Source organism: Bufo gargarizans, chromosome 5 (assembly GCF_014858855.1).
Source record: "Bufo gargarizans isolate SCDJY-AF-19 chromosome 5, ASM1485885v1, whole genome shotgun sequence".
Classification (NCBI taxonomy): Eukaryota; Metazoa; Chordata; class Amphibia; order Anura; family Bufonidae; genus Bufo; species Bufo gargarizans.
Genome location: NC_058084.1, coordinates 302,607,115 through 302,634,954, shown reverse-complemented (window position 1 = coordinate 302,634,954; position 27,840 = coordinate 302,607,115). Strand labels below are relative to the sequence as shown.

Below are 27,840 nucleotides of genomic sequence, written 5' to 3'. Positions count from 1 at the left end.
TAGATCTAATTAACAAGAGTTCAAGCACAGGTGAGTCGAATTCTTCATTAAACAGGTTTCCAGCAGACAGTTGACCATAAAGCCTCATTCACACGTCAGTATTTGGTCAGTGATTTCCATCAATGATTGTGAGGCAAAACCAGGATTGGAGCCTCTACAGACATAAGCTTTAAGGGAAAGATCTGCACTTGTTCTGTGTTTAGAGCCGCACCTAGTTTTGGCTCACAATCATTGAGGAATAAAAGGTAACTAATTAAAAGCTATGTACACCTTTTGGGGGCAATTTTTTATTTTTATTTTTTATTCCATTGTACTCATTTTTAGCTAAAAATTATTTATTTGGTCTTAAATAAATAGGAAATTGATCCCTCTTTCTCTGTACAGCCTTGAGATTCTCCAGTAGCAGGCTCTGTATTTTTACTCTTTCTGTCAGGCAGCTCAGATGACCACTCCTTATCTCTGATCTCTGACCTCCTAAACACTCATTACAGCTCAGCAGGGAGCAGGGGAATGACTTTTTCAACAGTTACAACACTGTGCAGGGGTCTGTTTCCATGTTTGTATTTTCTAGGTAAATTCACAGCATGCTTATAAGTTAAAGCAATTAAGTTGGAATAAAATAAGTCACTTTATTGCTAATTCTTGAGTACAGAAATTGATAAGATTGTCAGGTTACAGTTCTTCACTTGAAAGTGAGCTGAGGTGCAGTAACCTGGTCCACACAGAGCTGTGTGGTGGAGTTGGACCCTCACCGATCCGATACTGATGATCTATCCAGAGGTTAGGCTGTCATTATTAGAAGCCTGGAAAACACTTCCAGGCCCCTTGCAGATGAGCGTGAGTGCATTAGGTCCGGATGCGTTGCGAATGCGTTCATTGAAAAATGTGCGTTTTCGCAAGCAAAGTCATGCAGTTTTGTATGTGATTGCATTCAGTTTTTATTGCGCTGGTGCAATGCTATTTAATGTGTTTTGTACGTGCGTTATAAAACACTGAAAGTATACAAACAACATCTTTTAGCAGCCATCCGTGAAAAACGCATCGCATCCGCACTTGCTTGATTTTCACGCAGCCCTATTCACTTCTATGGGGCCAGCGTTGCGTGAAAAACGCAGAATATGGAGCATAGTGCGGTTTTCACGCAATGCACAAGTAATGTGTGAAAACCAACGCACATGTACACAGCCCCATTAAAATGAATGGGTCCGCATTACACCCGTGCAGAATACTCGCTCGTCTTTAATGTTATTTCAATTCTCGGATTAGATTCTCTTTTTTAGTTTCTTTTCCAACAAGAAAAATGCAGTTTTGAAGATCCTGTCCAATTTAATGATTTGTGTTCTCCTCTTGATCTTTTATTGCAGTAGTTTCTCCTCGGTTTCTGTTTTAATTAATTTTTAATGCACAGCAATTCTTTTCCGTATCTGTTATATTGTTATAAAATCATTTTAGAAGAAAATGTCTCTATTTTATGGCCCCTGCTAATGATTATCTTAGGATTTTTTTTTATTTTTTTTTTATCTTGTTGCCTATGATTCTTTAGCTAATATAATACATTTCTCGTGCTTTTTTCCATTGGGGGACACAGACCATGGGTATAGCTTAGAGGTATTAGTAGGAGGGACACTATGCAAATGAAAGAGCTCCTCCTCCTCGGGCTATACCCCCAGACTCCACCAGGAGGAACTCAGTCTTTGCTTAGTGTCTGGTGAAGGAGGTTGACACTCTCTGATTCTACTCCTTTTTGTTATTTTTATTCTAGATGGGGACACAGGTCGGCATGGCGCCTTCCTGGTCCCCCGTGGAGTGCCCGCCGCCGTCTTTGGGACGTTGCATGGCTGCCTCCATTTCCCCCCAAGAAGATAAGTGGATCCGGGCTCGACCTGTTAGCTCCGGCATCCCACCAGCTGCTGGGACGCCTGCTGCCTACCCTCCTCCAGAGCACTGTTCTCCTGGATTGGAGTCAGAAGTCTGAAGAGGCGCATCCCTGCTGGTCTGGACATCGAGGGAGCATGCTGAGCAGATAAGTATTGCCCAGTCCCTCCCCCTCCCTCTGTGTCTGTTTGTATGTGGCTACCTGGGTGAGCTTGAAGAAGGATCCTGATGGGGCACTTTCTTCATTTTGGCACTGGAGTACTGGCATCTCTTCCCCCTTAAACTGTGGGCTTCAGCGCTTCTCTCGTCGGGCCTTGGCTGCTGCGCTCCCTCAGCGCCCGCCGGCAGGCCGCTCCTCCACGTGGTGTTTGTTTAAATCACGCGCGCGCTTATTTCCGCGCATATTTTCGCGCGTGCGCTTATTTTCGCGCATATTTTCGCGCGCGCGCTTATTTTTCGTGCGCGCGCTTTTTTTCGCGCGCTTTTTTCGCGCCATAATGACGCGTTCGGGGAGGCGGAGCCTCGGCATGCCGCTCTGACTCTCCTTACACCGGAGACTCTGTTTGCTCATGGCCGTGCAGCTCCTCATCACTCTACTCCGTTTTGTGCCAGGCAAGCTGGTAGCTCAGTGGTACTGCTGCTGCTGCCCCATGTCCAGGCTTTCTGAGTTCAAAGCCCCTTTCAGCCTTCAAAAATTGTTTATATTATTCTAGATGGGGACACAGGTCGGCATGGCGCCTTCCTGGTCCCCCGTGGAATGCCCGCTGCCGTCCTTGGACGCTGCCTGGCTGCCTCCATTGCCCCCCAAAGAAGACAAGTGGATCCGGGCTCGACCTGCAGCTCCGGTATCCCACCAGCTACTGGGTCTCCTGCTGCCACCCTCCACCAGAACACTGCACTCCTGGACAAGGAGTCAGAAGCCTGATGAGGTGCATCCCTGCTGGTCCTGGAGTCGAGGGAGAAGTTCTGCAGGAGCAGATAAGTATTACCTGCATCCCTGCCTTACCCCCCTCCTCCACCCCTCCTCCACGTCCCTGGGGGCCTGCGGTCCCCGCTTGGGCATCTGCCATGTCCAGCGCGGCCGCTAAATTGGTCTTAGTCGCCAAGGCAACCATGTCCTTTAATCCTGTGGCGCTAACGACTCCATCTCTCTCAGTGGTCCCCACAGTGGGTGACTGACTACGAAGAGGCAGCGTGAGCGGCAGCATCCCACCTCGGATGTCTCCGTCTCTCCACCCCCCTCACCTCGCCGGTGGCGCTTGCGGACTGCTCTTCCCCCTCCCTAGGGAGAGTAATCCGAAGGAGAATTATCCGGCTCGGACGAGCCAGGTCCTTTTTGGACTATAGGGCATTTTCAAATCCTGTGACGCCAACCACCTCTCTAAGTGGTTTTCCACAGAAGACGCCCGACTACTAACAGGGAGCGTGAGCAGCAGCATCCCTCCTCGGATGGCTCTGGCTCTCCCCCCCCCCCCTCGTCTAGAGGCGCGTTCGGGCGACTCTCCCCTCCCTTAGGGAGCGCAAGTCTGAAGGAGAATTTCCGGCTCTGATTAGGTCATGGAGCGGGACCCCTCGCCTAAGCTCTCCACCAGGGTGGCTGACTTAGTGGTGACTGTCCGAGACACCTTTATTCTCCAAGGGGATTCTCCTCCTTCCACTGGTCAGGAGTTCCCCCTTTTTCCGTCCAGGCAGTCGGAGACTACCATGTTCCCGGTCCATGAGGGATTTTTCCGCGGTCATGTCCAGGGCCTGGGGTAGTCTTAATAAGGTTCTCGACCACCCAGCGCATGAATATACTTTCCTTTCCCTGCTGACGGCGAGGAGAGGTGTCTCCTCCCCCTAAGGTGGATCCTCCGGTGGCCGGATTAGCCAATTATGTGGCCCTTCCTGTCTTAGTCAGTTCCTCTTTCCAGGATGCTGTAGACAGACGCATAGACTCTCTTCCAGGTCCTTTTTTCGCTGGCAGCGCGTCCCTGTGACCTACCTTTCACTCAGCAGGGGTAGCCAGTGCTCTCTCGGTGTGGTTACAACACCACCACCAGGAACTGGCGGTACGAGATGCGGCTACTAACACACTGGAGTTGGTTCTCCAGATGTCTCAGGCTTCTAAGATTCTTTGCGAAGCTTCTAGGGACATTGTTTCCCTCTTTGCCCGCAGGTTGGCCATCTCTGTCACTCAGCGCGAAGAGATCTGATTGAAGGTGTGGGATGCTGACGCCTCCACCAAGCGTTCCCTTGCTAATCTCCCCTTTGGGGTTTTCAGACCTTATGGGGATCAGCTGGACGAGTTCATCTCTGCATGCCTTTTGCCGTTTCTCATCTGGTAGGCCGTCACCTGCTTCCTCCGCCGGGGGTCTCAGGTCGCCCGCAAAGAGGCCTTCCTTTGCACCAGCCTTTCCGGCACTAGAGGGCCCAGTCAGCCCGCCCTGCTGCTCCTAGGCCTATCACATGTCCCGATTGCGGAATCCCACCATCGATTCCTGCGCTTCGCCATTATGGGTCGACACTGTCAGTTTGTCGCCCTTCCTTCGGGTTGGCGACCACCCCGCGGGTCCTTGCCACGGTCCTGGACCGCTCATGGCGCTTCTTCGTACCAGGGGCATTCCTTTGCTGCGCTATCGGGACGATATCCGGATAGAGGCCCCCCTCTCTACCGCAGACCACGGACAGCGTCCGGATCACTGTTCAGACCCTGGAACGGTTCGGCTGGCTGGTAACTTTCCCAAACTCCTGCCTCTTCCCGTCCCAGAGGCTCTCCTTCCGGAGGGTGATTTTGGACACCTCGGCTGCCAAAGTATTCTACCAGCCTTCAAGTCCTCCCAGGTCCAGGGGGCAGTGTCGCATCTGCTGCGCTCTCCGTGCCTCTCCATTCGGGAATACTTGCAGGTCCTTGGTCTTATGGTAGCCTCTTTCGAGGCCTTCCATATGCCCAGTTTCACACTCGCCTGGCGCAACAGGAGATCCTTTACCTTTCAGCGGGTTCGGGCAGCTCTCCCTTGGTGGCTGTTCCCAAAGAACCTGAGGTCGGGGAGTTCCTTTCTCGCATTCTCCTGGACGATCGCCGCCACCGATGCCAGCATCCTGGGTTGGGGGGGCGTTTTCCAGTCTCGCACGGTTCAAGGAATTTGGTCGGCGGCAGAGTCTCGCCTTCCAATCAACTTTCTGGAACTGAGGGCGATTTTTTCCGCTCTCTCTCTCCTATTGGACCTCTCTCCTTGCGGGCCTCCCAGTGCGGGTTCAAACGGGCAATGCCGTGGCCTATATCGACCATCAGGGCGGGACCCGCAGCCGGATGGTGATGCAGGAGGTGAAGAGAATTCTGACGTGGGCGGAGACGCACGTTCCGGTGTTGTCAGCAGTTTGCATTCCAGGAGTGGACAACTGGACAGCGGACTTTCTAAGCCACAACACGGTGGATCCAAGCGAGTGGTCTCTGCATCCAGAAGGGTTCGAAGAAATCTGCCACAGATGGGACCGTCCGGATGTGGACTTAATGGCGTCCGGGTTCAACAACAAGATCCCAGTGGTCCTGGCTCGCGCCCGAGATCCGGAGGCGTACGGATGGATGCGCAGGTGTCTCCGTGGCAGGACTTCAGCCTCCTCTGTTTTCCTCTCCTACCAAAGGGTCTACGCCAGTTCGAGGCGGAAGGGACTCCGACCGTTCTCATCACCCCAGAGTGGCCTCGCCGCGCGTGGTTTTTCGGACGTGGCTCGGTTGCTGGCGGACGCCCCATGGCCTCTTCCCGACGGACAGGACCTACTGTCTCAGGGCCCGTTCTTCCACCGGAATTTGCGGTCTCTTCGTTTACTGGCAGGACTGTTGAAACCGCCATCCTGATAAAGATGGGGTTCTCGGATTCAGTGGTTAGGACCATGATCAGTCCGGGGAAGTCTTCTTCCTCCCGGATTTACTATCGTACCTGGATGGCCTTCCTATCCTTTTTTGAGGGTTCGGGGTTCCCTCCCCTTCGGTTTTCCATCTTGATGGTACTGTCTTTTCTTCAGTCTGGGCTTGTGCAGGGACTGTCGCTTAGTTCCCTGTAAGGTCAGGTTTCGGCGCGGGCCGTCAGAGGTCCCTTGCTCTTAAGGGTCCGGTGGTGACCTTTCTTCGGGGGTGGCGCATTCGGTTCCCCGTATGTTCCCCCTTTGTCTCCTTGGGATCTCAATTTGGTTCTGCGCGCTCTGCAGTCGGCCCCCTTCGAGCCTTTGAGGAGGGTCTCTCTGACTGTTCTCATCTGGACTTCCTTGTGACCATAGCTTCTGATACAGCTACATAGCGTAGTGATTACAGTTCTGGGCTATTATGCAGTGGCTGTGAGTTCACGTCCCATCACGAGCTTTTAAGTCAGACTGGTGTCGAAGCTGGCCGCTCTTTCCTGTCAGGAGCCTTTCTGGTTTTCCACCAGGATTAAGTTGTGCTCCGTCCAGTCCCCTTCTTTTTGCCCAGGGTGGTCTCTCCCTTCCGCCTTGATGAGGATCTTGTCCTGCCTTCCTTTTGTCCTTCTCCGGCTAACCCCAAGGAACGCACTCTGCATTCCCTGGATGTTGTACGGGTCTTGAAGGTGTGTCTCGCGGCTACTGCTTCCGTCCGCCGTTCTTGGCGCTCTGGATCTGCTTGGCTATTTCCGCGGCTTGTCACGCTTGTGGTGGAGTTCCCCCGGCTAGAATTGCCGCTCACTCCATTGGGGCGGAGGGGGCTTCCTGGGCAAGACGCTGTCGTGCCTCTGCGTCTCAGCTGTGTACGGCGGCCACCTGGTCGTCCTTGCATACCTTTGCAAATTTTTGTCAGTTGCATTCACTGGCTTCGGCTGATGCGGCTTTGGCCGCAGGGTTTTGCAGGCTGTGGTTCCTGTTTGACCGTTGGGGCGTTCCTCCTGGCGATGCTGATTATTTTTTCCCACCCCATGGACTGCTTTTGGACGTCCCATGGTCTGTGTCCCCCAATGGAAAAAAGCACGAGAAAAGGAGATTTTTGTGAAACTCGCCTGTAAAATCTTTTTCTCGTCTTTTCCATTGGGGGACACAGCTCCCACCCATTATTCCTGTTGCAGGAGGGGTCTTTAGTTCAGTTTTTCTGTTTCTGGTTGGACCTTATGGCTTGGTCCGATGGTTTCCATGATTTTTTCTTGCTCCTTCTCCTACTGCTTGTGCAACGCCTGAGTTCCTCCTGGTGGAGTCTGGGGGTATAGCCCGAGGAGGAGGAGCTCTTTCATTTGCATAGTGTCCCTCCTACTAATACCTCTAAGCTATACCCATGGTCTGTGTCCCCCAATGGAAAAGACGAGAAAAAGATTTTACAGGTGAGTTTCACAAAAATCTCCTTTTTCTGTCTCTTTTGTTGAGCAATCCATTTTAGGATTTATGGGTGTAAAATCAACTTACAGTTTTATACTGGAATGCATAGTAATGAAAACTTAAGTAAACTTAAAGGGGTATTCTGGGATCTTAATATTTACGTCCTATCTCTTGGCTAGTCTATATAGAAATAATTGGCACATTGAGCAGGATTTATGAAAACTGGCAAATAATAAAAATTGTCTATGTTGCCCATAGCAACCAATTTTCATTTTTCAGGAGCCTCAAAAGAGAGGAAAAGCAGGGCAGTAATTTGTTACTATGGCCAAGAATGGCTTTAGATTAAATCAGTTAATTTGTATATGCAGATATTTTATAGGAACAAATACCAAAGCATTGTGAAATTCGGTATGGTCTAATCTAAATGCAATATATTACTTTCTAGTTGAATGTGTGGCGGGAGTATGGTTTTACTGTTTTACTTGTACATTTTTCCATAGCATTAACCAAGCATATGTTTGCCTGTTATCAGTGTTTAATGACAACATATAAGCAAGAGTTGCATTCGATTTATGGATGTTATATTAAGTACGTGATGTTAAACTTTATACTGAAGAGAAATTCACATTGCCAAAAAAAGCTTTTGTAAATAAATATAAAGCTCTACATTTATGGCATCCATTGGGATTTCCGTTTGATGGCAAGAATAGCGCAGTCTGCAGCACTATCCTTGCTGCCCAAAATGCTGCAACCCTAGCGAACCCTATTAAAGTTACTGGGATCCATAAGGGTTTACAGGTTTCCATATTAAACTGATCCAGCAGGTCTGTCGAAGCTCCATTATGAAAAAGCCATTATGCTAATGTCAACATCATATTAGCTTCTACCTTTGTATTAAAAAGGAGTTTGAAAATGTGTCACCTCTGGTATCGCCACCATGGAAGTTTCCACGTGAGTGTTTTCATCTGTGTTTCCTAGACACTTGAATGGCATATCTACAGTTGCAACTATTTGACATATCCACTATATTGCCATTACGGCCTCTTAAAGGGGTTGTCCCACGAAAAAGATCTATCGTTTTCAAACCAGCATCTAAATCTGAATACCTTTTGTAATTGAATGTAACTAAAAATGTAGCATAGCCACTGAGTTATTCAGTAAACCTGCTGTTGTGTTGCCTCCTGAGCTGTGATAGGGAGAGCATGGACACGCCCCCTGTCCTGTGATAGGGAGAGCATGGACACGCCCCCTGACCTGTGATAGGGAGAGCTGAGACGCCTCCTGAGCTGCAGTAGAAAGGACACTCCACTTGAGCTGTCAGATTGATATAAATCTAGCAGAGCAACGAATGGGGAGATCTCTGGATCTATGTGAGGTGCAGGGCTGGTTCTAGCTTTGTTAGGCTACTTTCACACTTGCGGCAGTGTGATGCGGCAAGCAGTTCCGTCGTCGGAACTGCCTGCCGGATCCGGCGATCTGGATGTGACTGAAAGCATTTGTGAGACGCATCCGAATGCGGATCCGTCTCACAAATGCATTGCGAGAACTGATCCGTCTCTCTGTTTGTCATGCGGACAGACGGATCAGTCTTGTATCTTTTTTCACATTTTTACCGGTGTGTAAAATTCATTCCTATGGAGAAAAATGCAAGTCTTCATTTTAGTGTAAAAGTACCATTAGAAAGAGATTGTCATGTACCATAATGATGTCTGATTTTCATTTTTTACATTATTCATGGGATAACCCCCTTTAACTAGCACCAACACTTTTTAAATGTTAGAGGCAAAAAAAACATACATCCTCACTTGACGCAGGATAGGTAATCAATATCAGATGGGCGGAAGAGAGACAGGAGACACCACGTGCCTTCTCTTCTTACAGCTGATTGGCGGGGGTGCCGAACCGCTGCCAATCTTAAATTGATGACCTATCCTGAGGACAGGTCATTAATATTAAAAGCCTGGAAAAGCCCTTTAGCTACCATTTGCAGAAAGGGTGTGTAAACTGATATTCGGCATAGTTCCTGTACATGGTTTTGCTTAATCAAAAGCATTGGCTGGAGCATTTTCTGATCTAGTTAGCAGGTCTGGTGACCTATGGGGAGCAACATACACTCTGTACTTACAGCTGGCCAGGCGACATTATACCGTATGCAAAGTCTTGTAGAAGGGCTCTTTAGACACTTGCTCAGGAAAGGAATGTGAAAAACTTTTTATTTTTTTGTATCCTTTACAACAGGGATGTCAAACTCGTGGCCCTCCAGCTGTTGCAAAACTACAACTCCCATCATGCCTGGGCCTACTACAGCTATCAGGGAATGATGGGAGTTGTAGTTTTGCAACATCTGGAGGGCCATGAGTTTGACATCCATGCTTTACAACCTAAATTGGTCGCCTAGATCACTCAACACTGGAGTGGCTTTATTTGCTGGTGTTCCATGATCTTACTGTGCTGTATGCCATTTACTCTGGGATATGGCTGCGGCCCTGTGGACACTAGATGGCGATGCAGCTCTTCTATGCGGAAGCTGCTGAACCTTGCAGAGGATGAGTCCATTTCTCACTCCATAGTACTTGTTCCTCCTCTTTGTTTTATACACTGCCTTCGTTTGGAGCTAAGTGCGCTCCGAGATGCTGCAGTCTTCAGTTATCCCTTAAAAATGATTGCTGTTCTTGTTGTTCTTGCAGATTCCCCTGTGCAAAGTAATCCGGTTTAACATTGACTACACAATTCATTTCATTGAGGAAATGATGCCCGAGGTAAGGAATAACCCCTTTATTGCCAGATCCCAGCAAATAAAATGTGTTGTCGGCCTAGATGACATTTAATGGATTAAACATGGACTTGGGCAATTTTCTGTATACACATTTTATTACTGTTCCCCCTGATACTTGAGCACTGACGCCGCAGGAATGGATTTCGTAATAAGCAGCAGAATTGGGCTACTTTCCAACTAGCGTTTTTACTGGATCCGGCAGGGTCCAGTAAAAATAAAACGCTTTTGTTACTGATAATACAACCGTCTGCATTCGATACGAACGGATCCGGTTGTATTATCTTTAACATTGCCATGACGGATCCGTCATGAACTCCATTGAAAGTCAATGGGAGACTGATTGTCAGATTGTGTCAAAGTTAAACGGATCCGTCCCCATTGAATTGCATTAAGGGTCATGACGGATCCGTCTTGCTCCGCATCCTAGGACGGAAAGCAAACTACAACATGTGCGGTTTTCTCTCCGGTATGAGAACGGAGCAGAATGCATTTTGCAGCATTCTGTTCTGTACAGTTACGTTTTGTCCCGATTGACCAATAAATGGGGACAAAACGGAAGTGTTTTTTTTTTTTTCCCGGTATTAAGACCCCATGACTGATCTCAATACCGAAAAACATTAACGCTAGCGTGAAAGTAGCTCCCACCGCCTTCATTATAGCTCCTTCCTTTGATGTCCTTTCAGCTTAGTAGTGTTGACTTGGCTAAAACCCAGTGGGATGCGCAGGCAGCAGGTAAATTAGAGGGTCACTTCTCCACCTCGGCTCCGACATCGCAGCAGTTCACGGGCAGGACACACATATGCATTTTATTAGATCAGCACCTTTTCCAGCTGCAGCAAGCAAGTCAATAGCAAATTAGCTAGTCTGTGTCATGTAAATACAATAAAAAGGTGACATTCAGCAATCAAGTCGAATTTATTATTTTACTGCCATATAAACGATGTTCTGTATATGAAGAAAGTCACGTTTTTTTAGAGACTGGTTATACGTCTCTGTTCCGGCTTTCACGCTCCTGCGATCCATATCAAAGACGTAGCAGCCATATTGCTTTGTGCGCAATACCCTGCAGGGCTGTTTTCTCGCCATTAAGGGTAATGCTGCCTCCAGGTAATAGCGTGTGGAGAAATGGCCATTCAGAACTAGCAATAATAGCTGCCTATAATGGACTGGAGGGCATCGGTGTTAGCATGGCCCTGCGTTTATTTCACCTGCCAGCCCTCTCCATAGAGGTATGTGCCAGCGCTGCTAATCTGTAGATCCATTCTTCCCCTAGTTGTTAATCTATTCCGTGCTCACGAGAGAAGGGAACGCCCATTACACTCTGCCACTGTTTATTGCTTTTATCGTAGCTTTAGGGGAGATGACAATCTCTCGCTTTCTCAAATAGACACGGACAACTACGGCGCTGCGTGCAGAGTATAATTAAAGTCTAATGAAGCAGACGTTATTATATTAGCAGAATCTAATTTTCTCCCCATATTCTGCCATTGTCCAGGCATCGCCGCCTCCTCAGCGCTTTTTATGCGGCGCTATTTTGTTTTCTCTAATATTTAAAAGGTCTGGAATGACACTTCTAAATAAGATGAATGCAGACTTCAAAATGATTCATTGTCTGCTATTGAATCTGTCGTAATGTTGGCAAACTAGCAATAAAATACAGCGGGGAACTTGCTAGTCTTAGCGTCGTCTTATTGTCGCGCTTGGCTGCCTATGTGCGTTCGGATGCTTAACAATGCATCTCTGTTGCGCTGAACATAGCAGAGGTGTATTGAGCGGGATGTAATTTGCATGGTGGGAGTTTAAAGGAAAGAAGAAAGCGGTTTGTTTAGCTTCACAATGATCTATAGACATAGGAAAGCCATGATCCCTCCTAACTAATGCTAATCTGCCAGCCATCATTCACCAGGCCCGGCTGCAAGGGCTTTCCGTGACATGCAGCTGTATAGCGAGGGCCCATCTGCTTCCCAAATTACTGGTTACACTTCTGAGGTTGCAGAAATTATTTTCGCTACAGTACGGATGGGGGGAAAAATGCAACCTCCAGAATACTGATCACTGCAGGAAGCCTCCATGACGGGGTCCTGTGCCAGCTTCTATGAATTGCAGCATGCCAAGGGAAGTGCAGCTCACCAGCACCCACCCAATGTTAATGCATGCATAAGCAAATAGGGATGATGATGTGCACCCGTCAGCTTAAAGGGGTTCTTCGGATTTTTTTTTTTATATTGTCGGACCCCCAGCGATCTGATATAGATGACCTATCCTATATTAAAATCCTGTAAAACCCCTTTAAGAGGACCTGTCACCTCTCCAGACATGTCGGTTTTAGAAATTACTTACATTCCCCATGTGATTCTGGGGCCTATATTGTTATGGCTCTGTTGTGCCATTCCTGTATTATTCCTGCTAGAAGTTTACAAATTGGCAGCAGTCTGCAATAAAGGTACTGCTGGGTGTTACCAGTGTCTGACTCTGTCCAATTAGGGCTGCTCCTGTCACACTGTGTGGAGACACCCCTCGACCTGGTAATACCCATATCTACCTTTACTGCAAGCTTCTGGCAATTCATTCATAACTTCTAGAAGGAATAATGAAGGAATGGCACAACAGAGTCATAAGAATAGATGCTCCAGAATTGTTACATAGGAAATGTAAGTAGTTACTAAAACAGACATGAGAGGTGACAGGTCCACTTTAAATAAATTCTGAGGGAAGTAGCAGATCCTTAAGGGGTTTCCAGTCTAAGTGGTCTTCCGGTGCTTGTGAGCAGGTCACGTTGGTAAAAGCTGTAGTCCTGGAGCACTAGTGAGTTCTGCCATAAAATTCCTTACTAGAACAAAGGCCACATCCATTGACCTGCTCAATAGGCTCTAGTAGTGAAGGCATGGCCCATACAGTTCTAGGAGGGACATCCAGTCATGGATACTAGAAAGCACCAGTAAAGAATACCTCCAGGGCTTCTGACATAGGAACTGCACCATAAATTGTACTGTGTGAATCTAGTCTAAGGGTTACGTAGCCTATGGTTCACACATGATCTCAAAATCCATCAGTGTAGCTCATCACTGATCTAATTTGCCTGTGGAACTTAGTGCAGCTCCTCCTTCTAGCACCATGCCAAGTTTAGGGTTCAAAATTGTGTGCTTAATTTCTCAGTATATATTTGTTGTGGCCAGAGCTCTGATTTTCTGCTAAAGATGTGCAAATCCCTGCATTGACACACATTTGAACCTAAATGTCTGCCTTCCAGTTTCTCCTTTAGGAGGAGTGTTTTTTTTTATGGAGTTCAATGGATTTCTGTATGCAGTAAGCATCTAAGCTCCCTCTAGTGGTGGCTGCAGGCAGCCAGATTGTTAGAATTTTGAACCTACAATATTTAAATATTAATCAAGCGTGGACAATACATTTGCCATACTATTAATATAATACGTACATTTACATTCTAGCCGCGTTAAATTGCCCTGTCCTCTCTTTGGCTCTTCTAGTTGCACGCCGGCATTTGTTTTTTATTACCTCTCAGGCAGTAATGAAGCACGAGCATCACCACTGCTAATAAACTGTTAGCTTTGCCTGCACAGTAGTTAAAATGTTACCAAATTACACAGACCTCATTAAAGGGATAATTCAGTTATGTGAAGTTAAGTGATAACTGGGGCCCCCACCGATCATAAGAACAGGGACCTCGTGTAACACAGCAGCTCTGTTCATTTCTATTGGAGTTTTAGAAACGGAGCTAAGCAGTTTCTCTAACTCCCGTATAAGTTAATGGAGTGGCAGCAGACATGCTCGGCAGGTTGCTCTGTTCATTTTGGGGGCTCCACAGGGTACAGTCCTTATTCTCGAGATCTGTGGGGGTCCCAGCGGTATAACCCCCACTGATCTAATAGTTATCCCTACCCTATCCTGTAGTTAGCAGATGACTTCATGTAACCGGAATACCCCTTTAAACTATAACTGCCCTGCAGGGGGCGCTCTATGAAGTCTTTATTGACCACAGCTAGAGTCAGGCAGTAAAGTAAGGAATTCTCCTCATCATATCATGACATCTTCAGTATAACAGAATGATATCTTGACATATACTGTAATGGCCCTGTGTGTCTACTCACCTGCCTGCTGTGTATTGCAGCCCCTCTGTGGGGCTAATGGTAATATGGATACTAATGTGTTGTCTGTTTTCCTCAGCATTTCTGTGTGAAGGGACTGGAAGTGTTTTCCTCCTATCTGTTCAGGGACATATTAGAGCTTCATGACTGGAATCTTATTGGTACGTCTGTTTTACTTGGTTTCTAAAATGCTTTACCCTGTGGGCCTTAAATGCACTGAACCATTTAGTAGCCTACGTGTCATGCCTGTGTTTTATTCCTCAGTATTATGGCATGCAGTAAAACTTTTCTCTTATTACTTCTGTGTATTTTATCTAGTGTCACAATTCAAACCACAAACATAATGCATTCATACTTCTGTAGCCACTTATAACCTACTTGTTGTCATTTCTTTCTCTTATCTGGTTTAATTTCCCCAAGGATTTTTTTCCTCCTCCAAGACTCTGACATGTGCTAGGGAGCTTTTTTTTCATCACTGTTAGGTAGAACTTTTGAATTACCTTTCATGGTTGCATTATACCATATATGACACGTTCTCGCTACAGTGAGTGTGGAATTTACATATTCTGTTTTCTTTTGTAGGTAAGTGCTATCTTTTTTAGGATGGCCTGTCACCACTCCTGACATGTCCGTTTTAGTAAATACTTGTGTTTGTCTTGACTTAAAGGGGTTTTACCATCACATACAATGGGTCTCTGGAACCCGGACCTACAACAAGAACGGAGCGGGTAAATGATTGGAGGGCGCACTGCACATGTGCAGCCATCCTCCATTAGTTTCCATGGGGCTGCCGAAAGGAGCAGGGGGCCACCCATGTAGTCACTTGTATAGGCGCAGCGCTTGGTGGTGGACGGACCCCGGGAAACCAGCCACAGTTCTCCCTGCTCCGGTCTCTTTGGGGTGGGTGGGACACGCGCCTATCAGACAATGGGGGCATATCCTAGCGATATGCCACCATTGTATGTGATGGGAATACCCGTTTAAAGATTCTGAGACAACTTCTCTTCTAATTGCATTGTGTGGTTCCTAGGTTATTCCTCCTAGCAATTTTTTTTATAAGTCGACAACTGTAAGTTAGCAGTTAAGAAGGAAGGTGTCCATAAACCGTGCTGCCAGTGTCAGACAAGGGCAATGGTAACGCCCAGCGGTAAAGTTTTCTTACATTTCTAGGAGGAATAAAAGAAGAACTGGAAAGGATAGATGCTCCAGAATTACTGTTTCATGAGTGATGCAAGTATTAAATCACTGATGTTGAGTGTAGTAACAGGTCCTCTCTAATGTATGACAGCGAAATATGGCATGGTTTCACACTCCTAGTAGCCACGGAAGATTTTATATTGCTGAGTATTGCGAAGAGACCACACCAGCAGCTGGAATTGGCTTGCAAACAAAATTTGTATGCAGTAATCCAGGTCGTTTGGTATTGGAGTGCTGAGAGTATTTTGTTTTTTGTGCCAGCCTTAAAGAAGCGCTCCAATCTTTTTATTTTTTTTTATTTTTTTTATTCTCATCGTCCTGACAAGACCTTATGATGTCGGCCATGTTACCCCTGTTTTCAGACTGCCAAACATCTAAGCACTTATTTGATTAACCCCTTAGTGACCACCCATACTCTTTTGTTACAGTAGTCAGTAAGGGGCCTCAGGCTGGGCCACCGCCTTTTGATGGCGGCCCGGTGTAAGGGTGTGTTCACATCACGTTTTATGCCTCAGTTTGACGTATGCGTTTAAAAAAAAAAAAAAGCCTAGAATTAATAATTTTACTTTTAGCCGCCAACGGAAAAACTTAATAAGAAGCGCTCAGTGTTATTTATGCCAAAATTACACCAATGAAGACTACAAGTCGTCCCTCAAAAATTAAGCCCTCAATCAACTTCATAGAAAGAGAAAAATAAAAACGTTATGGGTCTGGGGATGCAGCGATGCAAAAAGATTTTCTTTAAAAAAGAAAAGGTTTTTATTGCACAAAAGTAAAACGTAGAGAAAAAAAAAAAATGTATTTGGTTCATGGTACCTGCAGTCTGCGCTGCTCAAATCTGGCGTGCCCTTCGTCGTACTTGCCGCGCTGCTCTCTGACTTCTTCTAGCTAGAACGCAGCAGCCTGGCAAGAGGACCTGGTGAGGATTGCAGTCAAAGGGGGTGATATGAAAATCAAACATCTAATTTAGTGTACTAAGTAAGATGAGATTAAAAGGATTCTGTCACCTCGTTTTCGGTTATAGAGCCGCGTACATGCACGGCTAGATCGCCGCTAGTATGTCCGCTATATACCTGTCCCATAAAGCTGTGTCCTTTTTATTGTGTTTAAAAAATGTTATAGATATGTAAATGAGCCTGGTAAAGTGCCCAAGTGGCTGTACTAACCTTCTTGGAGCCCAGCCACCCCCACCCTGTGAAGGAGCCCAGCACCGCCTGTGTCCTCTGAATCTCCTCCTTTCTTCATAGTTAGATTGCCATAGTCTCGCGATGCGCGTGCTCAGTGCTGGTATAGTGTTCCTTCCCTGTGCTGGCATCAGCCTCAGGGAAGTAGCTGAGCATGCGCGAGCTCGCGCATCGCGATATTACGGCAATCTAACTGTAAAGAAAGGAGGAGATTCGGAGGACTCGGGCGGTGCTGGGCTCCTTTACAGGGTGGGGGTGGCTGGGCTCAAAGAAGGTTAGTACAGCACTTGGGCACCTTACCAGGCTCATTTACATATCTATAAAAAATAAAATAAAAATTATAATAAAAGGACACAGCTTTATGGGACAGGTATATTGCAGACATGCTAGCGGCGATCTAGCCGTATATGTCCGCAGCTCTATAAGGTAAAACAAGATGACAGAATCCCTTTAAACAGTTACTCTCCTTACAGCAGATGCCCAGGTTATACCAGCATCTTCTATATCACTATATAAAAGAAGAGTTATAACTTATACCATCTGTTCATATATAATTATACCAGCTGTACATATATAATACACAGGAGATACCCAGGTTATAACAGCATAGTCTACATCACTACAAGAAGAGTTTAAACCAGTACTGTGCCTGTGAATGTATATTAGAGCTCACTCTCTAAGAAGTTGCCACCACCTCCCTGTTGTTACTGGATAAAAAGGAGGAGGCGGCAGCACCGGCATTATGGGGTAGGCGGCGCTCACTTTGAGCCGTGCACAGAACGTCCTGACACAAGCGTCTGGAGATTCTTTAGAGTAGGACAGCTGTGGCAGGCAACATACTATATATAGCACCACAAAACAGTCACACTGAAAATACTAGTACTACACAGACAGTGCTCCCTTCAATAATTATTGACACACAGTGCCCTAAAAAAACTGTGCCCAGAAAATAGTGCCCGTGAAACTAATCGTGTAAACATAATGTCCCCCAAAAATACTTATGCTAAGCTGATACTGTGCCAAGATGCCCTCCACAGTAAAAGAGCTCCCACATATACAAATAATTATTTGCCAGAGTGCATTTAGTGTTAACAGTGCAACCAATAGTAATAATGCCCCACTGTGCCCCAGAAGCAATAATGTTGTCCATACTGGTAATCATGCGACCACCCACCCGTGTCGGCGGTCAATTCAGACCTGCAGTTTGCTGCTTTTACATGTTGCGGCCTTCACAGGGGACAAAAAATAAGTGAAAAAAAAGTTGAAAAAATAAAGTGAAAAAAAAGTTTGAAAAATAAAGTTTTCCCCCCCAAAAATTAAGTTTCAAGTAAAAATATACAAAAACGTAATTTTCCCCAAATAAATTGACATATTGGGTATCGCCGTGTCCGTATCGACCGGCTCTATAAACATATCACATGACCTAACCCCTCAGATGAACACCGTAAAAAAAGAAAAACTGCTAAATAAACCATTTTTTGTCACCTTACATCACAAAAAGTACAACAGCAAGCGATCAAAAAGACATATGCCCACCAAAATAGTAGCAATCTAACGGTCACCTCATCCTGCAAAAAATGAGCCCCTACCTAAGACAATCGCCTAAATAGTAAATAAAAAAACTATGGCTCAGAATATGGAGACACTAAAACATCATTTCATGGTGCTGCTCAGGATACCTTTTCTCCTAACTTGGCTGGAACTCTGGACGTGTCTATGCTACTACTTTTAATGGCAGAAAGGCTTAGAACCTGTATATGCAGCCTATATAATTTTGGTTACGCCAAGGTATTTTTTGGTTCCATGGGCACCAAGAACTGTTAAACATGGTATGATTCACTAGGCTACGTTTATCTCACACTCGTACACCTCTTATTTTATTCACAAGCAGCTTGTAAACAGCTCGATAGATAGATTTACTAAAAGGGGTCTTTTCATCTTGGACATTGGGGGCATATTGCTAGGATATGCACCCAGTATCTGATAGAAGCCAGTTCCGCACCTGTTTTTGGAATGGAACCCGCAGAGTGCTGGAGAGTGCATCACGCATGGTGCTGGAAGGTGCACCACACATGCCCGGCTGCCCTTCATTCATTTCTACGGGACTGCATAAAATGGCTGCATACTATAGGTGCAGGTCACTCAGACATCGGGGGGCATATCTCTAGGTCCACGATGGGAATACCCATTTAAGTAATTTTTTTTGTGATTGTAGTACTCATTGTTGCCTGTTCTACGAGGGTAGGGATGAAGACACAAAAACGGTTTTAATTCTGTATTTTTCCTTTCGTGCCTGACCATTACTTGGATGATCTCTTAGTCGCCTAAGCATCTGCCCCTTCTAATATGAAACAGATTTGACTCAACAATGTCATTATGTTTCTTGTTACAATTTTGATTTTATATCCAGCTTTACTGTGTGAACCCATCCAGTGTTGCCTTGATATAAAACACGTCGCCTTTGCTTTTCCTACGAAACAGATAATTGATTTTCATATTTTATATTCTATTACCTAGGTCCTCCTGTTGAAGAAACTAGCTCCAAATGCCCACAGTTTCATTTTATGCCTCGCTTTGTAAGATTTCTGCCAGGTAAGCCTTAACATAATCTGTTTAACATATGTATGGAATACAAACAGCCCAATACTTTTTCTTGATTTAGAGTGGTTTTCCACAAATCAATCCATACATCTATCCAAGACGTTTTAAGTAATTCCAGGTTGAGCCATTGATTGATTTTTAGATGTATTTTCAGCTACAGAATATTTTTGTAATAGGTTTTTGTTAGTAATTAAGCATCATTTGCCTTGCTTCAGCTTCTATGCTTCTCGGTACAGAGCAGGCTGCAGAAAGCCATTCTGTGATAAATCCATCAAAGGTCTTGTCTGATGACTCTGCCTCCACCCCTTCTTTGACCTCTCATGAACACGGTTGAAATGGGGACCAAGCCGTTCTGATGGATTTATCATGGAATGGAATTCTGCAGCTGCTATGTACTTTAAAAACAAGCCGATTTTTTTTTAAATAAAAACCTATTGCAAAAACAGTTTTTATCCCCAAATACATCTAAATAATTAAAAATAAAAACTGTTTCCAGAGGTGTCCATAGTCTTTAAAGCTTAGAGCAGCAGTTCATTTCTTGAATAACTGCTGTAAACACTTTTCTAAAGCTGATCAGAATAGAGCTGTGATGTATAAGGATGAAGGAGATAAGCAACTTGTCATTAGTAGTCCAGCACGACATTGTACAGCTAGCTGATTAGCAAACTGTGCAATCAAGGATCTTTCACTGCTCTGTAGTACACTTCATAACAGAATCAATGAACGGGTTACTATTAGACATGAGCGCATTTCATATTTTGAAATTCGTCTGCGATTCGTTTATTGGTAAAAGGCGAATTGCGTTATGGATTCCATTACCACGGACCATAACGCAATTCTATGACGGAATGCCCGAGTATGACGTGTTGGTCTGCTTGTGTCTCTATTGGATTTGTTCCAATACTGGTGTAAAACTGACTATGTCATGGGGCAAAGACTAAAGGACCTGCAAGCTGCTATTGGCTAATAAGGGCCATGTGTGTATGGCAGTTAGGATATGTGTAGGACCGTCAAGCTTTTATGGCTAATATGTGATGGTGCCATATTTGCATTTTTTTGGAAATATCTCAAGAACGGTACGTCCTAGGAAACTGAGACCTTTATGAAAACCTTCCCAGACATCCTCTGTGCCAAATTTCACGTCCAACTGTTCAGGCGTTTGGTTGCCTATAGACGTCCGACTGAAAGAACAAGCCAGTCATTTTTATAATATAGATATTTAATACAAAAGACCAAAAACAGAACCTCAGCGTAAATGTACAGCCAGTTCGTCCTAATAGTCCAAACGTGTGGTCTTGTCGGCATCCAGTTGAATCCATGCAGGAAAAGGATGGAACGTGACCACACACACTACCTGCGGAGGTCAGCAGCTCCCTAAAAAAAAAAAAAAGGAACACTTACGGAATGTACTCTGTATGTCTTCCGTATCCGTTCCGTTTTTGCTGCACCATCTGTTGAAAATGTTATGCCCAGCCCAATTTTTTCCATGTAATTACTGTATATGCCATATGGAAAAACTGATCCAGGAAAAATGGACAGCAAAACACTGAAAAAGCCATACGGCCGTGTGCAAGAGGACTCCTCGCCACTCCTTCCCCATGCACAGTAAAGCCGCCCCTATCAACACACGATTGTTGGCCGATCTCACTTCTATGGGAATCTTAGAGGTTGCGCAGTGGTGTAATAGTGATGACCTTTCCTCAGCATAGGAATCAATACCAGATCGGTAGGGGTCTGACTCCGGCACCCCGCTGTCTTAAGGGGTTGTGGCACTCTTCAAAGTTTACCCACATGCTTTCTCCAGTGTAGTGATGGTGCAGTGTAATTGATGGGCGGATCTGATTTGTCCTACTTTGGACAAACCTGATTCGTTCTTTTGCATCACTAGTTCATCACATACATTTTAATGCATAGACGGAGATAGGGGTAGTTTTGAATATGAGTGATGCAGATGAATGAATCTGGTTTGTCCAAAGCAGGACGATCCAGATTTGCTCATCACTAGTGCAGTGTAGTTGTAACTGTCCCATTCGCCTGAATGAGATGGAGAAGTTGTAATTAAACTGCGCCGCCGCCGCTACAAAGGAGACGACATGGAAGACTTCAGCGCTTGCACAAGCGTCACAACTTTTTCAAACGGCTGACTGACGGGGGTGCCGGAATGCTGACAATTTGATATTGATGACCTAACCTGAGGATAGGTCATCAATATTAAGCCCTTCATGAACGGCGATTTTTCAGTTATTGTTTTCGTTTTTTACTCCCAGCCCTCTCAAAGCCATAACTTTTGTATTTTTCTGTTCATATAGCTGTATGGTGGCTTGTTTTTTGTGGGACAAGATGCCCTTTCTAATGGCACTATTTACGGTTGCATACAATGTAGTGGGGAGCTGGAAAAAATTCTCAATGGGGAGAAATAGAAAAAAAATTAAAAAATCACAATTCCACAACAGTTTTTTTGGGGTTTGGTTTTGTACCATAAAACTGAACCGTTACTTTCATTCTCCAGTTCAGTACGAATCGGGCAATACAACATATGTATATATTTTTTTTTTTATTGCGATTGCGACTGAAAAACTACAAATTGCCATTTTTGACTCTTTTTTTTTTTTATCCCCTTTCGTTGTTTTCCGTATTGGATGAAATATATTTTAATATTTTATTTGCACTTTTTTGCATTTTTGCACAGCAGGATACCTATGATGTGTATTTATTTATTTTTTCATTTTGGGAACCCTTTCCCAAAATGAAAAAAATAATAATAATTTACATTTTTATATTTGTTACATTTTAAACATTTTTATTTTCTTTATTTATTTTATAGTTCCCATAGGGAACTAGAACATGCAGTCATTGGATTGGTTTTCTCATAGACTCCATCTCAGAAAGCAAGAATTCTTGAAACTGTCTAGCAGAGGGGTGGCTTACCTATGGCATGGGTGCCAGGGGCGGCAATCGGAGCCCTCTCTGTGGGCACCCGCATCTTAGAAAACGTCTATGGTGTGCTTTAGACTTTTCCTGCCATTTATCAGAGCAGGACGCGCTATGAACAGCACAGGCATCGCACTGAATGTAGGCAGGCTATTATAGCTAAGTGATAAATTACATGGAAGATATACTATATTCAGGTTAAATTGCTGTATTGCCACTTTGCGATAAATAAGTGGGTTGTAGGGTCGCAGTTTGGGCACTTGGCCTCTAAACGGTTCACCACCACTGGTCTTAGGAGAACTATGGGAAGATTAAAATGAAAGCCCCTTCTCCTATTTGTAAAAAAAAAATTACTGTAGTTAGGAAACTGGATGCAAAAACGGAGTCTTAAGGTGGCCGTCCACATTAGGGCTCATTCAAATGACAGTTGTTTTGCGTTCCACAAATTGCTGATCCGCAAAATACGGATACCTGCTGTGTGCATTCCACATATTGCAGAATGGAGCAGCTTGCCCATAATAGAACGGTTCTATCCTTGTCCGTAATGCGTTTTGTGGAACAGACATGTGGACATACAGACATGGAATACACATGGAGTCGTTTATGTTTTTTTTGCCACCCCGTTAAAGTGGATGGTTCCGCATACAGATGCAAAAAAAAACGGAACAGACTTGTGAATGTTCATTAGGCAGGCGCAGCTATGCACACATTTTATTCAGTATTGCTCTTTGCAATAATTCATTTAAACTTGTTATAGATTATTCAGTGACACCTGGTGAAAACTATTTAATTGAAAGCTCATTGGTGGAACAAAATATCTTTTGTCTTGCCATTGGCTGAAAATGTCAAACATCCATACCAATAACCACTTGTAGAAGCAGGTACAGGATAGAGCGCCATAACATGGTGTATTGAGTCCTTGCTGCTCTGTAGTATAGAGCCTCAGGGGACTCCTTTTTGCTGCCACACATCCTCCTGCACACAGCTCTGGAGCCAGTAGCTTTCTCAATTTCTCCATTTAACATGCAGTTGTTAAATCAAGAAGGTATGCAAATGAGCTCTTAGCAAGCTCTACCTCTGATGCCACCAGATGTAAGGGAGCTGTCCTGTAAGTCAATGTTTGACCCTTTAATTAGGCATTGAGACATGACCTTTATAATAAATAAGCCAGCTCCTCATCTGCAGACAGCTGTTTCGGGGTGATTGCCCCTCATCAGGGCAGAGAGAAGAATATAGGCTTAACTGGGTGAGAGGCCTAGGTCAGAATTGGGGGAGGGGGGTACTATATCTCCTTGGGGAGAGTGCCTTAATTGGCGTGAGGAGACTTGTAGGCCTTACATGCTCCCCTTGAATTCTGGGAAGACAGGGATGCAAATGTACTCCCCTCTCTGCACTGATGAGGGGCAATCACCCTGAAACAGCTGTCTGCAGATGAGGAGCTGGCTTATTTATTATACAAGTCATGTCTCAAGGCCTAATTAAAGGGTCAAACATTGACTTATAGATACCTGCCTTACATCTGGTGGCATTAGAGGCAGAGCTTTGTAAGAGCAAAATTCCAGAGGATCATGTATGGCCTATAAGCCTCCTCTTCACATTGATTTAAGGCACTCTCCATATGTAGAGATAGTACCCCCCCCCCCCCCCCCCCCCCAAATAGTTGTCATGTCAGAATAGTCGTTCTAGTTTAGTGGAGGGAGATGAGCAACTGCCCCATACCTGTGGGGCTTCCTTCATATTAAGAAAAGCCCCAATGGCTAACACTAGACTTTACATTTGTTAGCAAATTTGATTGAAATTACGTGGATCTGTCTGCATATGTTTAGTGTCAATGGCAATTGTCATGAAAAAATACTGAACCAAACACAACCATAAATGCACAAAACCTATTGAGAAAAGTACAGGAGGTGCGGAGTTCATACAGGCCACTTAGGCCTATATCTACCGTATGTGAACATATCATTACATATTCACGTGAACTAAATTTATGTAATTCAGATGCCTGTGAACATTAGAGTCACAGAGTCAACACATGTCCTCATGAGGCTCTTGGGTGATTAACTGTGTAACTGCTCATCTTCTCACTCCTTTAGTAGGGAAGAAAAAGGAGTGATGACAAGAATGACATTTCTTGTATCTCCCTTGGGTCACTGGAGGCTGCTCAGGCAGAGAGATGACAGTAACATGTTGTGACCTTTCTTCTTGATGTCCCTTACATCCATACAGAACCATGAAGTAAAATGTATTCATGCAAGTTCTACAACCGAATAGTACACCTCGAATATTGATCAGCGGTGTACAGATTCCACATTGGGGCACCAGCGCGCTATGTACAAGCAGGCGCACACATGGCTGCTCCTGCCTGTGCCATCTCCGCTCTGCTGAAGCCTGGCATAGATGTGCGATGTCAGGCTTTAGTGGAGCTGGCACAGGTATGAGCTCCAATATGCTAGGCAGAGCTCTTTTTAGCTGCTGTGACTGCTGAGGCGTGTGATTGGCCGCTCTGAGAGACCCTGGAAGTAAGGCTTAGGTAGTAGCTTAATGTGTGCTATCCTGGCCGATTTTGGTAACCGCTCTCCCTGCAGCAAGAGAGTGCTGGGCTGAATTCCCTGTGTGCCTTTTGTCAGCCTAGCTGGCAGCGTCCCTGCCTTGTTCCCTTACCTATAATATTTTGTGTGTGAGTGAGTGCTTGAAATCTTCCCTATCGGACGGAATTTGTTCGAAGGTGGATCGTGCCGTAGTCAGGACCTTCTTATGGTCCAGTATTGGGTTGGTTAAAAATTCCTATAGGCAGCCCTAAGGGTATCACTAGCCTGTTATCCTTTACTCTGGTCGGCGACATAGAAATAAGACGTCCTCTAAGTACGGCTTCTGATGTTTCCCAATAAAGGAATGGCTGTAACTGATGAACCGCATTTTCAGAAGAATAATCTAACCATCAACCCCTTAGTGGCACCTTCCTTTTTTACTGACGCTGAATAAACTATGCTCGCTTCTCCACATCATCCATCAATTCCATACAAACGGGAATGATTAGAAATCAGGAGCTCTAGTACTAGTCTCCTGTACCTCCTTCCCAGGGCTGTGCTAACTTATACAGCAGGTAGTCAATGCGTGACCGGGATGCAATGTGTAAATTCAGCAGGGTGATTCCGCCTCCAGAGGTCGTTGTGATGCAGCCGTCTCACCCTAGGGCCAATAAAGGAGCAGGTCAGTGTTGTGTGACAATAAGGGTCCAACTACACTGAGCATTTTCATAATAATAGTCAGTGGTGTCGCACTGTGACATGCGACGTGACAGTCGTACAAAAATCCAACTTGGGTTGATTATTCCAGAGACAGCAAAGTACAGAGCAAGGCTATGTCCAGAATTCCCATAGAAATGAATGACTCAGCCGCATTCATACCCGACCGGCCGCTCCATTGTTTTCAGGGGGGCTGCAGGGGGCACGGGACACCCATTCTTGTGATCGGTGAGGGTCCCAGCGGTAGGATCCCCACCGATTATGTATAGGGGATAACTTCAACCAACTGGAATACCTCTTTAAGCTGTCTATCCTCTGAGTCCCACTCTTCCCCCAAGATCTGCATCTTCCAATGTTTATGAAGTAGAAACAGTAGTCCTGCCTTGACTTTCACAGCTGGAGAGCCTGCCACGCTCCCCAACCACAACCTTTGCATCCTGGTAAACTCTTCAGCCTTTAGATGTGTCTCCTAGAGCATGAGTATATCTATACCTTTTATGTCTCAAGAGACAATCTGCATGTCACACCTCGGATAATATAGATGCATAGTGAGTTAATAGTAGCCCTAAGGTCACAGAATCTGTTCATCCATCTCCTACTGAAAAATCATGGACTTCACTTTTTTTACATAATATAAGAACCTTGCACGAGTCACTCTCCCAACCATTAATCTAACAACAACTACAACATTAGGTCAGTTAGATCTTCTGCATCAGATAATGACTGCTAACAAAAAGAGTTAAAGGGAGTCTTTCACCGAATGACCATTACAGACCACTCAGATCAGGTTCTCCATTACTTTCCCCAGATTACTATGGTACCTTTTCATATTGCAGGCCATCCCCAATTTGCTCTAAAAAACACTTTTATACCATATGGTAATTAGGTTCTGAAGGTGCCCAGGGGCGGCGTTCATGCGGCCGGTGCCCAGGCCCCTCTGCGCTTTGCTTACCAAACCCCTCCTCTTTCACCCCTTTGGCCCGCCCTTGTTTAATCTGATTACCTCCTCCTCCTCTGTCTGAAATCCCGCGTCCTCGCCGCTCCACACATTCTCCATGCGCGTGCGCACTGCATTGCCCATTATGGGCAGAGGAACTGGGGCTTTCAATGCGCATGCGCCAGCCTGCGCAACACGATCCAGCCGGCGGAGGCATGGGGTTTCAGACGGAAAGGAGGAAATAATCAGATTAAACAAGGGTGGACCAGAGGGGTGAAAGAGGAGGGGTTTGATAAGGATGGAATACATATTAATGCCCCTATCCATCAAGCCAGTATCGGCCACCAAACTAAAATGTGGATGCTCAATGACTGGGTTTGTGTGATTTCAAGGCATGTAGCCCTTTTGTGGCCATCTGGGTGGAAGTTGATCCTTAGGCCAAGATGACAGGGTACCCTGGCCTTCTGGTGGCCACTGAGAATTTTGTTGGGCTTCAACTGGGCTTGTGAAGAATTCACCATGGAGCTCCTTTTTATGACCGTTCCACAATGTGATCGGGTCTAGAAACTGAAAAACCCCATCTGGTGAAGTGTATGTGAAAGAGAAGCCTTCCGGGCACGCCTTTGTGCTGTTTACCAGTTACCTCTGCCGAGTAATCCCAAACATTAGGAGGGTGTTGAATAGCTCCAGTGGATACTTCCTAGATTTAAAGGGAACCTGTCACTGGGATTTGGGGTATAGAGCTGAGGACATGGGTTGCTAGATGGCCGCTAGCACATCTGCAATATCCAGTCCCCATAGCTCTGTGTGTTTTTATTGTGTAAAAAAAAACGATTTAATACATATGCAAATTACCCGAGACGAGTCCTGTCCGTAACTCATCTCAGGGACAGGACTCATCTCGGGTTAATTTGCATATGTATCAAATCGGGTTTTTTTGCACAATAAAAGCACACAGAGCTATGGGGACTGGATATGGCGGATGTGCTAGCGGCCATCTAGCAACCCATGTCCTCAGCTCTATACCCAAAATCCCGGTGACAGGTTTCCTTTAAGTTTGTAGGATAGCAGGTTTGTCTGTGTAATTCAGATGCAGTATTTAATGACTACCTGCCAAGGTTGCAGGGAACCCCTTTTGTCAGAGATGGTATATGGCCTACATGATGGGCTATTTCCACCTTGCAGGTGTCTTAATCCCCAACGTTGTAGTTATAACAGATTCATGCATGTGGCACAACTCAGGGGGTTGTTTAATATTCGGAGGTTATTTCAGCATGATTTGTTTTCCAGGTTGTTGACAATTGATTGTCCCTCAAAATGTTCTGTATTTTAGCACAGGCGTAGTCTGCATCAGTCTCGGCATTGGGCGTCCTTTGCTCCAGTTCAGTGATACATTTGCTCTGTTTCTGCACTTATTTCTGTAAGGGTTGTTTGCACCTGGATTGCAGGGGAAAACTGAGGAGGTCATAAAAAGCTCTTGGCACCTCACACTTTTCTCCTTTTGTTGTTGGTACCGGAAGTATTTTAACATTTGTGAGAAAATGGGAGGACCCCTGGGTTGTTGGCTCCAAGGCTGGTCAATCCCTTTAACTGCTTTGTGAATGCATGTTTATTGAGGCAATAACTGTATGTATTCAACTACATGCAGCTTTCAAATACATCATAACTGCAGCACCCTAAATGACACGACAATTAC

The 27,840-nt window shown here is 45.3% G+C and overlaps 1 protein-coding gene across 1 annotated transcript in view; it reads left to right on the top strand.

The window, feature by feature from the left end:
• The window catches only part of DROSHA (drosha ribonuclease III), a 305,757-nt gene that overhangs the window by 48,647 nt on the left and 229,270 nt on the right, over positions 1–27,840 (top strand). Inside the window, exons 10-12 of the mRNA XM_044293205.1 lie at positions 9,858–9,929; positions 14,129–14,210; positions 18,948–19,022. Of these exons, the coding sequence (XP_044149140.1) occupies positions 9,858–9,929; positions 14,129–14,210; positions 18,948–19,022 (229 nt within the window). The remainder of the gene's footprint in view (positions 1–9,857; positions 9,930–14,128; positions 14,211–18,947; positions 19,023–27,840) is intronic.